At 36.7% G+C, this 12911-nt stretch overlaps 1 protein-coding gene across 2 annotated transcripts in view; it reads left to right on the forward strand.

The window, feature by feature from the left end:
- DNAI7 (dynein axonemal intermediate chain 7) overlaps positions 1–12911 on the forward strand; it is a 52218-nt gene that overhangs the window by 29244 nt on the left and 10063 nt on the right. For both annotated transcript variants that reach the window (XM_081129369.1, XM_081129370.1), the window contains 2 exons: positions 8710–8785; positions 11355–11515. In XM_081129369.1, the coding sequence (XP_080985495.1) occupies positions 8710–8785; positions 11355–11515 (237 nt within the window). The remainder of the gene's footprint in view (positions 1–8709; positions 8786–11354; positions 11516–12911) is intronic.

Consider the following 12911-nt stretch of genomic DNA (forward strand, 5'->3'; position numbering starts at 1 on the left):
TCCTTGATTATAATTAGTATTTTACATTATTTCTTTTTAAATTGGGGAATAATAGAAAATACATACATATATTTGAAAATACATAATTTGAGAGATTGAATTTACATGGCTAAAACAGTTTTTTAACTGAGATACTATATGCACATATATCTCAGTTAAAGCAACCTCATGCAGTGATGATTTATTATAGTTCTGTTATTTTTAAAAATTCTTTTATATTAAAAAATGTGCATGTGAATTTATTATAATTCCAAACAGTGCAGTTACATATTTTTCTCAAGGCCTATCATCTCTTACAGTAGAGAGTCGTTGCGTATACTCTTAACCTGTGAGCTTTTATCCATTCATCTGTGAATGGACTCTTAGGCTGCTCCCATGTCTTGGCTATTGTAAATAATACTGCAGTAAGCATGGAGGTGCAGATAGCTCTTTGAGTTCATGTTTCTTTTCTTTCAAATAAATACCCCAAAGTGGAATTGCTAGATCATATGGTAGTTCTATATGTAACTTTGGAGGGGAAACTTCACTGTTTTCATTGTGTCCGCACTAACGTACATCCCTACTACCGGTGCACAGAGGTTCCCTTTTCTCCACCACTTGTTATTTCTTTTATTTTTGATAATAGTCATTCTAACAGGTGAGGTGATGTCTCATTGCGGTTTTGGGTTGCATTTCCTGGATGATTAGTGATGTTGAACACCATTTCATGTGCCTGTTTCCCATCTGTATATCTTCTCTGGAAAAATGTCTGTTCAGATCCTTTGCCCATTTTTTAAAATCAGATTGTTTTGGGGTTTTTTTGCTACTGAGCTATATGATTCTTTATGTGTTTTGGATATTAACCCCTTATCAGAACCTATATATTTTATAGAGAAAGATACCTAAGATGTATTTTTAAGATATTGTTTCTAAAAGTTATAAAACTGTATTTGCAATAGGATTCTGCTTTTGTGAGGGGAAAAATACTTGTGAATGCATAGAAAAAAATCTGAATGCCTAGTCACCAAACAGTGGCTGTCTTGGTAGTGGGGAAGGGAATGTGAGAAAGGTAGGATGGTGGTATTTTATCTGCGATTTTAAAAATTCTCTTTATACTTCTGCATTATTTTAATTTTCAGCAAATGATTTCTGAATACACATTACTTTCCTAATAGAAAATAAAGCAATGTATTTTCCTTTTTGGTTTTAACAGGGGAAGGTTCATGTTAGGCCTCTATGAGGCTCCACTTGCTATTCTGTCATTGTGAAATTCCCTTCCTCTGGTCCTCCTTATTCACCCTAACTTCTTCTCATCTTTCCAGACTTAACTTCTTAAAAAATATGTTTCTGTTGATTTTTAGAGAGAGAGAGAGAGAGAGAGAGAGAAAGAGGACAAGAGAGGGAGAGAGAAAGAGAAACATCGATTGGCTGCCTCCTGAACGCTGCCTCCTACCAGGGATGGAGCCCACAACCCTGGCATGTGCCCAGATGGGGAATCAAACCTGCAACCTCTCGGTGTACAGGACAATGCTCAACCAACTGAGCCACACCAGCCAGGGCTCAAGACTTAAATTTTACATCCACAAAATTCTCCCCTTATCTTCAGACTAAACCAGGTATTTCTCTACTATGCTCATATCATTCTGTTTAATTTTTTCTTACCTTAAACACTAAATTATGATCTCGAGGGCAAGAATATCTTGATAGACTTCATATTTATAGTAAGCACAGGGCCTGTATGTGGCAGGGGCTCAATAAATGTTTATTAAATGAATAAAGGGATAAGAGAGTGAAAGGATGGGTGAGTAAAAGTAGGCCCTGACCTGAGTCTGATTTGTTGTGAACAACTTACATAAGAACAGTCTGTCACTCAATGTCAACAATAATTGAAAAATTAAAATAGTTTTTAAAAAGGAAAAAATTATCATAAATCAACAACAAAAAAGAACATTCAACCATATCAAGAAATTCAACCACTACCTGAATTAACATTACTCTGTTTTGGAGACACTGAAGACCCTTTCAGTTACAGTTGGGTGTCCTGGGAACCATTTCTGCTATGTTTAGGGCATCTACAAGCTTGTCACGAGAGATTCTTGGGACCCTCTCTCCTCAGCAGTTCTGTGCCCTGTAGTGACCTGGCATAGTAGCCTCAGCTAAAGTGTGCTCCTTGCAGTCCATGTTGAACTCGGTGAATTTAAAGCAATATCTATGAATGGTGGTTAGGTTTGGATTCCTTTATAATCACAGCAATATAGGGTCTATCATAATCCTAAATATCTTTCATAACTCTGTTTTCTTTGTGTGGCAAAATGTATTCTAAATTTTAAAAGCTGGCATATCAATTCATGAAATTTAACTTTATGTGTGTGCGTTCATGTGTTTCTGTGAGTGTAAATTAGGGGACTACCTGAAAGATCAGTAGGCAGACTTACTATGTTCTGGTTTTAGAGGAAGAGATTTCTCTACTTTTACAACTTTTTTTTAGGTTAAACAACTTACCTTTATAATTTTATGTTGGCATATTTAAATATTACATTTCTCAGATCTTTTTAATGAATTTGGAGGCTGATTGCAAGGCAAGTATTAGTAGGAGTTTATGGCAAAAAATACCCGAGTTGTGCTTGATATGTAATATCATAAAGAACCAGTATCTAATACTTTGTTAGTTTAAAAAATACTCTGAGATTTAGAAGATGGTCCAAATTATCTTTCCTTTCTCATGGGTCTATTAAGAATTTTGCCACTAGAGGGCTCTTAATACCATATTTTAGTTAATTTAAATGTGTAATAATACAATAATATTGTAGGTATTGGGTAACACTGTCTTCCCAATAAATATGTTTTACAAAATTTTTAGAAAAGCCTAATTTAAGTGTACTACATTTCTGATAAATGTTTTTTTAAAAAATGGTAATCAACTTCACAAATATTTTAGTGATCTAAGGGCATGCATGATAGTATATGGACCTTTGAACTTTTAAAATTTCAAGTTAAAAATAGTCTCTGTCTTGCACTGGCTGGTGTAGCTTAGTGGTTACAGCGCCCGCAGCACTGAAGTGTCTCAGGTGCGATTCCCAATCAAGGGCATATACCTGGGCTGCAGGTTCCATTCCCACCCTGTTCAGGGCATGTGTGGGAGGCAACCAATCGATGTGTCTCTCTCATCTCTCCCTCTCTCTCTCTCTCTCTCTCTCTCTCTCTCTCTCTCTCTCTCTCTCTCTCTCTTTCTCTCTTTCTCTCTCTCTCTCCCTTTCCTTCCCTCCCTTCCACTCTCTCTAAAAATCAATGGAAAAAATATCCTTGGTGAGGAGTAACAACAACAACAAAAAGATAGTCTTTGTCTTTAAGATAGTCTTAAACAGATACAAAATTTAACATAAATATGAGTATATATTATGTATTTAATATAAATATATCTTCATATATGAATATATAGAAATACGAAGATATATTTATATACAAAAAACATTTACTAAGTACTTTCTACCTTCTATAAGGAATTCAGCATGATCGTTGCTTTTAATGAGCTAACGATCTTATGGAGGGAGGAGTGACAGTTATACATTTTGATATGTGCAATGAGAGATTATGTGTGGGAGCGGAGATGAAATCCAAAAGAAAAAATAGAGTGAACAGATGGGAAGTCTTCTCTGATGAGGTAACATTTGAACTAAATCTTTTGATAGGTAAGGAGTTGTTTATATGTGAAGGAAAGGAAATTATTCTGGTCAGAAGGAAAAGTGTAGAGACATGAAATAGCCTTAGAGATTTGGTGACTTCTTGGCATCATTATGGACAAATTAAAGGTCTGTGAGCCTAGCCCATGTGAAAAACCTAGCGCTAACATTCACCAGCCTTCACCTGCCCTCACAGTTACTTCAGCAATCCATTTCCACACTCATACCCTGGACCTTGGTCTTATTTCTTTGCTTGTTCAACAAATATTTATCAACCGCCTACCTATACATGCTGGGCACTGTTTGGGCCCTCAGGGGACAGTGGCAAAAGGACAAATGAGATTCCTGCTCTGGTGATTTACATACAAGTCAGGGAACACCAACAACAAATAAGAAAAACTGGGAAATAGCAGATAGTCATAAATGCCAAGCACAGAATTAAACAGGATTATGTGACAGGGAGTTACCATATTGGGTGGCTAGGGGGCACTTGTATGATGAGTTATTATTTAAGCTGAGACCCAAATGACAAGAAGGAATATGCTATGTGATAATTAGGTGAAAATAGTGTAGTCTGAGAATATGATTACTCTGAAGGTCATAAGACAGAAATGAGGCCAGGAAGAAGGCCAGTGGACAGATGGGTGGTGGACAAGGAAGGGAGTGGCATGTGGTGGTGATAGAGAGGGAAGCAGAAGCCAAGTGAAACAGGGAATGCAGGCCAGAGTAGCGAGTTAAGATTTTATTGCAAGTGCAATGGGAAGTCATTAGAGGGTTGTAAGTAGAAGAGTGGTATGATCTGATTTATGGCTTTGAAAGGTTGTTCTGACTGCTACGCAGAGAATGAACTGTGGAGGGCCAGAGTAGAAGCACAGTGTCCAGTACTGGGAGGCATGGGAGGTCAAGGAGGCTTGGACAAAGGTGGGAGTAAGATGTGGAAAGGTGGATATGTTTGGGATACATTTTGGAGGTAAACAATCCTGCTGAGTTTTTATTTTGGGAAACAAAGCAGATGGTGGTTTAAGTTACTGAGATGGATATGAATGGGCTGTTTTGGTTGTGAGTGACAGTGTAACAAGAGTTTTGTTTTGGTCAAGGTAAGTTTGGGACACACAAATGGAAATGCCAAGTAAGCAGATGTGAACATGAAATCTGAGGGAAGTCAAGCAGAACTGCCGTGTCCCTGTGCAGATTCTGCACTTCTTGAGTTAAGCAATACAGGGTGGGTGGGGTCCAAAAAGCGTTAGTACTTAGCTTTGGGAACCACTGGCCTATAGATGGTATTAAAGCTATAGGAATGAATGAGATTTCTGCAAACTTGGAATAATAATTCTTAACTCTTACTGAAAACAAAGCAATGATGCTAAATTTTAAAAATTCATCTTCAATTCCTTATCAAAAGCCACTTCAAACAATTTGCTCTGAAGCTCTAGTTCAATTTAAATTATCTTTTGATGACAAAAATTGGGTTTCAGATCAGGAAATTCCTTTGTATAGATCTTTTGATGGACAGTAACATTCAAGACACTCTATCAAATTTGTAAAGTGTTCATTGCTGACATTTTGCAGCATGTAAAATCAAGATCACCTACACCACTCACAATTGTTCATATCAGTCATCTATTATCTCTTTAAATCCTTGCATGATTTTTGTCACTTTTGATTCGTTTAGTTATGTTTTTACATTTAAGTCTTTTATCCATCTGGAATTTATTTTAGTGTAAAACGGGGAGAAAGAATCTAAATTTATTTCATTTTGAATCTTAGCCAGCTATCTCAAGACACTTAACATATAAACCTAGGCTTTTCCTACTGGTATGAAGTGCCATATGCTAAGTTCCCAAGTGGATCCTAAGATCTATTTCTGGGATCTCTATTCTGTTCCCAATGATCTTATTCATAATCCAGGCCACATTTTTATATCAAATTCAAATTGCATGTAGATTAAAAGAATTTTCACGTTACAACATCTGTGCAGTTATCAAGTTACAGTGAAAAACACTTTGCTGGTGTTCCATGCAGTTCTTCCATATTATAAGCCAGTTCCTATCTCTATAGAGCCTTGTGTCCTTGGAAGTTATACTTGAGCTACCAGCTCTGCTTCATATACTGTCAGCATTTCCAGGCAAGCATTTTTAGAAAGTGTAATTTTTATGGATTTATTATAAACTTAAAAGATTTATAAAATATAAAAATAAAAGATTTGTTATAAAACACTATTAAAGTTTATCCAGACCAAAAAAAAAGGGGGGGGGGAAATAGCCAATTTTTATAAAACAATTATGGAAAGAGGACTTTTCATTACCAAATATAAAATGTGATAGTAATATGGAGAAAAAATTATAGTTTTCAGCTCCATTGCCAACAAACACAAGGGGCCTTCTTTATAACATATAAAATTATGAATAATTGTCAACAGATGTGGTCTGGAGTTTAAGTTTGGTCACGAATAAGTTCTGATGATACAGCTGCAATGACAGGAAAACATTCTAGAGCAGTTCTCAAGATTAATGAGCTGCACCAGAATGTAAATTGACACTCTTCCTCCTTCGTGAAGAAGTCTAACTTCCTAAGAGTCAATTGAACTGAAGAGTAACATAAAATAGTAAAATTTTAATTTTGTAATGGCAATGTGTTAAATACAAGATTATTCTATTACATGACAGTGTAGAAACTGATAAATTCCTGTTGTTGCATGCTGAAGAACTGTGGTTATCAAGGGGAAAGTTCTGTTAGGAAAGTCTAGCCCTGATGGGTGTGGCTCATTTGGTTGGGTGTCCCATGCACCCAAGGGCTGCCAGTTGGATTCCTGGGTTTCTGCTTGATCGCCAGTAGGGGGCATGCACAAGGAAGCCGGTTGATGTTATGCTCTCACATAGACGTGCTCTCTCTCCCTCTCCTTTCCCCTCTCTAAAAATCAATAAAAATATTAAAAAAAGAGAAAGTCTAAATTCTTAGTCTTCCTGTAAGGCAAGAAACCAGTTTGGTCCAAACTCTGAAAAACTTTTAGAAAATGTGAATGGCTGACTTGCTTATTGGTCTGATATTTTTGGTGTTTTTAATGATCATAATCCCTGTAAGAAAGAAATGCAACTGGCTTTTTAATGGTAGATAATATCAAAGGCCACCTAGATGTCCATAGGCACCTTAAATTCAACATATCCACAATCGGACTCACTACTTTTCCCCCAAACCTGATAATTGGACCACCTTCACCTTATAACCTAAGCCAGAAACCTGAAAACCAGGCTTCTCCTGTCCCTTATCTTCTATATCTAATCACCATCTATGTTACACTGATTTTACCTATCATCCCACATGTGCTCCTTCTCATGGCCCTGATCTTCTCACCTTGGACTCCTTTCTCTTCACTAGGCAATCCATCCATCAGCTGGCCACCAGAGTACCTTTACGAATGCAGATTTCTTCATGTTACTTTTCTATCACAAGCTTTTTGTGGGCTATCCTTTACCCGTAGGAGAAATTCTAGTCTTTAGAGTAGCACCCAAAGCTCTCCATAATCTGGGCCCTCTTGCCTTTAGGTCTAGATCTTTACACTCTCCTAGCATGCCTAACCCAACCATACTTGACTATGGGGTGCCTGGAACCTTCTGTTTTGCTTCGGGCCTTTCTGCCTTTACTCACACTTGGGATTCCCTCCCACCATTTTTTTGGACGACCTAATTATTTTTGAAGAGTTAGTTCAAACTTCATCACCTTTGGGTAGCATTTCTTGTCTTTACCCACCTGCAGAAATGACAGCTCTTCCTTTGTATTCCTATTGTAGACCCCCTTTCTTTTTACTAGACACCCACAAAACTGTTCTACCTATTTGTTCACCTGCTTCCCTAATAGATTGGAAACTCCTTAAGTCAGAGACCTTCTGTGTTGTTTTCTTTTATCACTACTATCTAACAGTGCTTGCACAAGTTAGGCACTCTGTGAAAATTCTTCAAATGAATAATAAGTGAGAAGTTTCAGAGGCACAATGGAAGGGGTTGTCAGAGAACGCAGTAGTGTTAAAGCTGGTCAAGAGGAAGACACAGGGCAATACAGTGCTGAGAGCAAAGATAAGGAAAATTTACTGAGGGCCTTGGCTTTGTACAGTGATTAAAGAAGAGAGGTATGGTGTGATTAACTGGCTTTAAGCTTCTGACTAGGATTCTGGTATAGGTGATTCTATTGCTCTAGAAGCTCAGGTGGTAGTTGAGATCACATGAAGTTTGCTGATATTATCCAGTTTGCAAATATTAGCACACACACCAAATCAGTGCTTCATTTATCTAATGCTGTACAGTATACAAAATTCCTTACTTCTCTATTATTTGACCCTTAGAACAGTTATCACCCTAAGCTTCAGTTTCCTTTTTGGTAAAAATGAGAATATAGCCATCTCTTAGGGTTGTTTGCAAGATGTGTTGTATGTATGGCACACAGTTGAGTACCAAATACTATGTTGTTAGATTGGAAATTTGTGGCCCCCTAATGATTAGCTGACTTGCTCAAGGTCACAAAAGTAAGTTAGTGGCAGATTTATATATAAATTCTAATCTTACTGTCCTCTTATTGTAGTATTCTTTTTACCACACTAGAGTATAATGAGATATCTTCTATTTACTTGGTACACAGGATCTTTAATTTCCTTGACAGGATTACCCAAAAGTAGACTTTGGAAATACTTTATCAGAGAGCTGATTGCCAAAATCAAGCAAAATCTAAAACTTGGCAAGAACCAAAATGCAAATATAAACAATATTTTTATAGCTTGCATTGCTTCCTAGTCTCTCTATTTTACACTTGATGATTTTCAGCAGAGAATCTCAGTAGGCTGGCTCCTTCCTCCATGAAGTTCTGTGGAGATGTGCTCTCATATTAATTGACTTTTAAAATAGGTTTTTTAAGTCCAGTTTTATGCCAGAGCAAGCGTCAGTTTGGGGCCTTAGAATTAAGATAACTGGCATCTGCAATGGGGACTGGAACAGAAGGAGAATGGATTTGGGCTGAAGCAGACACTGACAATCACACCCACCTGTCCTTGTGTTTTCTTTAGTGTTTAATCCAGGAAAAACCTGAAGACCCACAATGTGAATTGGAGACGAAATTATTAAGTGAAACAGTTTCATCAGGTATTCTTCTAACTTAAATTTTTAGAATTTAACTTTATTGGGATTTTCCTGCTTACAAAAGAAATGCAGGGTCATTGTAAAAAAAAAAAAAAATCAAATGTGGCAGAAATATATTTAAAGTGAAAATTCTTTATAATTCCTTTTCTGAGCTAACCAATGTTAACAAATTTCTTTTATTTGTGCTTACTTCCTCTCTTTTCCTCTCTCTCTTGTTTTTTTGGTTTTTTTTTAATAAAACCATGGGATTGTGTCATACAAAGACTATTTGTAGAAAAATTTTTTTTTCAAACTAACAGTATTTGTTATGCTACATAACATTATACATACATAGAACACAATACATATGCTACTTAAATGAATAATATTTAACATTATTCTAAGTCAGAACCATTGGTAACCCTATCTTTTGTAGTAGCTCTATAATTCTATTCAATAATTAAAAATTATTTATATCTTTATTGATAGACAGGTTATTTCTAATTTTTTATCATTACAGTGTTGCAATGAACAATCATAAGCACACATATACAATCAGACATTTCTCAACACTTTTGTCTTATCCTGGCAAATAGCAATTGGGTATAGCTTAAAAATGTCAAAACAATAGTGATGTATCATTTGCAATCTTTTAGTTTGAGATTTATGTACATCTTTTCCATTAACTTATCATATGCTGTTTTCCCAGTGACTTCTAAGGAGTCTGTTTTCTATATATTTCTTAGCACATTTTTCATAACAGTCTTCTTGTCTACTTCTTTACTTTTTTAAAAACACTTTTGTTTCTGCAGTCAGCTAGGTTTATATCTTTGTAATTTTCTATAACCCTTACAAGGTAATTTTCCTGTTAAAAATATGACACTATAGTCAGTTCATAACCTTTGTCAATAATACCAAGGTTTTCTACATGATGATCCCCAACTAACATTATATCATAAATGTCTAAATTGGGATGCAGTATTCTTTCTTACTTTCTTTTCAGGTAAATGGATTATTAATTAGACACATTTGAAAATTAATGAAAGCCTGCATTTTATTGACTTGTACACAAGGAAAAAAGTGAAGTTGCTGAACTGGAATTTCCTTTGTATATTTCCATTAATTTTCAGTGCCTCACCTCCATAGGTTAAATTTAATGCCGTCTCTGTGTGCTTCCTTTTATGAGAGAGGAAAATTGTAATGATAAGTTACAAGGCTAACAGGTCCTGAGTTTTTACCATGTCTGGCACCAGTTCTGAACTCTTTACATGCATGAACTTACACCTCCCCCAGATTCTGTAAGATAGCTACCACTATTATATCCATTTTATAGAGAAAGGAACTGAAGTATTACTTAGCATATATTGTATAAGGGTGGGACCTGTAAGTGATATGATTTCCCTTTGTTATCCATTATACTATATTGAAAGAGTTTTAGTGAAAGGTGAGAATGGTCCCGGTGATATGTGACTTCAGACATTCCTGACTGTGCATTGAGGATTATGAAATCATAGAATTTCCCCATAAAATTTTTGAACACAGGAGATTATCCAATCCAGTTTCTTCAATTTCAAGCCTCCATCCCTGTTTTTCTATAAGCTGGGTCTGTTTTTGTTGGGGGGGGGGGGGAATTAACTTTAATTTTGTATATGAACCAAAATTTATTTTTTCTTACCATTTTACTTTATTTTTTTTTACATCTTTAGCCTCATAAGGTCCAATTTTAAATTAATTTGGCAGTTATCAAATTTTGTGTTAAACCCTTTTTTGACCTTTTATAATATATTGCTTCAAAATATGCCACTTTGGCGTAAGGATTATTTTGAGCTGAAAGCAGCTGAAAAGATACAGATGCAAGAAAAGCTTCCTACCCTTCTCCTATTTGCCTAAAAGCAGAATATAAATTTTCAAAGGTGTCCCTCCTCTCCTCACTACTAGGAAGGACAAAGCTTAATTCTCAGAAACAACTTTAGAGCCTATCAGAAGAGGGCACCAGAGGAATCTACACAACAAACTACTAACTAGCCTTTATCTCCACCCTCAGAAACATAAAACTGCATTCTTCTGTCCTGTCATTTTCCCACAAATTTACTGTCCTTTGCTGAACATGCTATATAAGCCAGAGTTCTAAGCCACCTCTTTGAATTACTCATGTTTTCCTTGAGGATATCCCATGTATACATGAGGCACACATATTAATAAACTTCTGTTTTTTTCTCTTATTAACCTTCTATTTACAGAGGTCTCAGTCAAGAACTCACAAGTGTAGGGGGGAAATTATTTTCCCTCCCCTATAATAAGGTCTTTTTTTAAAAAAGTTTTTCTTTTAATAACGTGCTTATTGTTTACAAATTTCTGAAATGTTAGTATACAAAATATGAATGTAGCCCTCCCCTGCATCCTACACACGGCTGTTGCCACTCCAATGGTCAGCTTTGTGAGTAGTTTTGTGTTAATCACTTTTTGCAAAGTTTTAGTAGCTAAATAAAAACTTCCTTTACCAGTACTAGGTATTTTCATTTCCCTTCTAAAAAAAAAAAATACAAAAATGTTCTGATCTATTTAGAAACTGAATTAATCTGATTTATTTTAGCACAGTTGTTGCTGCTAGAGAATGCTCCTGAAAGGAAACATTTCCTTGAAGACAATGAGGTTGATAGCTACCAATTCACAAATCTGGGTGGAGTATATCACTTGGATATTTTGGAGCTTCCCCCACAATGTAAACCAATGAAGGGCTGGATGGTTATGGAAGTAGGTTGATTCTTAAAATTTATAAGTAAAATAATTTATCACCCTTTTATATTAAATGTTCTAGTACACAATGAACTTTAACCCTACTAAGCAAGCACAAAGAAAAAAAGTGTAATTTAAACCATCTTGAATTTGTAAAATTAGAATCAGCACCAAAGGGAAGGAATCTAAAATAATACGTGCTTTAAAACCAGAAATCATGCATACTTTGAACCTGTAGCAGTATGTTGACTTTGTGCCACTTTAGCCTTCATAATAATAATCTGTTTCAGAGGCTGGAAAACTTTGTCTGTAAAGGGCCAGATGGTAAATATTTTCTGCTTTGTGGCCACACCAGCTCTGTTGCAACTCCTCAACTCTGCCATTGGAATGCTAAAACAGCCATATATGCATGGGCATAGTTGTGTTCCAGTTAAACTTTATAAAATAAAGTTGACAAACACTGGTGGTGGGCCAGATTTCCCAGGGACCATAATTTGTGGACCCTGGTCTAGATTAGCGGTTCCCAACATGTGGAACCCCATCAGCAGCATCTGGCATCATCTGGGGATTTGCTAGAAATGCAGATTCATGGGCCCCACCTCAGTCATACTGAATCAGAAATTATGGAGGTGTCAGACTCAGCAGTCTGTATTTTAGCAAAACACAAAGATCCACTTGTCTGGATCCTTGATATACAAAATGTGGCCCCTCAATCAGCAGCAGCAGCATCTCATGGGAACTTGCTATAAATGCATAATTTGGGGCTTCATCTCAGGTGTACTGAATCTGCATTTTAACAGGACCCCCAGATGATTCAACATCTAAGTTGAGAAGCACAGCACAGCCGGCGTGGCTCAGTGGTTGAGCATCGACCTATAAACCAGGAGGTCATGGTTGGATTCCAGTGAAGGCACATGCCCGGGCTGTGCTCTATCCCCAGTAGGGGGTGTGCAGGAGGCAGCCGATCAACGAATCTTTCTCATCATTGATGTTTCAGTCTCTCTCCCTCATCCTTCGTCTCTCTGAAATGAATAAAAACATATTAAAAAAAAAAAAGTTAAGCAGCACAGATCCAGGTGATGCCCATGCTCCTGATGTAGGGCCCACCTTGGAGTAGTAAGGATACTGATGGTCACGTTGTCAGATGATCTGTCAAGGAGTTGCTCACTCCTGTTTGAGTAAGCAGTAACATTTGCACTAGTACTGACTCGGTTTCACTTTACCTCACTGGCTTGTGTCCCAAATTTGCCCAGTCCTGTCGTCATAGCCCGACCTGCTCCGCTGCCCTCTTCTCTCTCTCTCTCCCTAACACATCATGTACATAGATTGCCGGGCACTTCTCACCTACATCTTAGGACGCTGGTGCATTCTTGTATTACATCATTATTTCTCAGCTTTTATTTTTCCCCCCATA

The sequence above is a fragment of the Miniopterus schreibersii genome (genome assembly GCF_964146895.1).
Source record: "Miniopterus schreibersii genome assembly, chromosome: 2".
NCBI classification, from domain to species: Eukaryota; Metazoa; Chordata; class Mammalia; order Chiroptera; family Miniopteridae; genus Miniopterus; species Miniopterus schreibersii.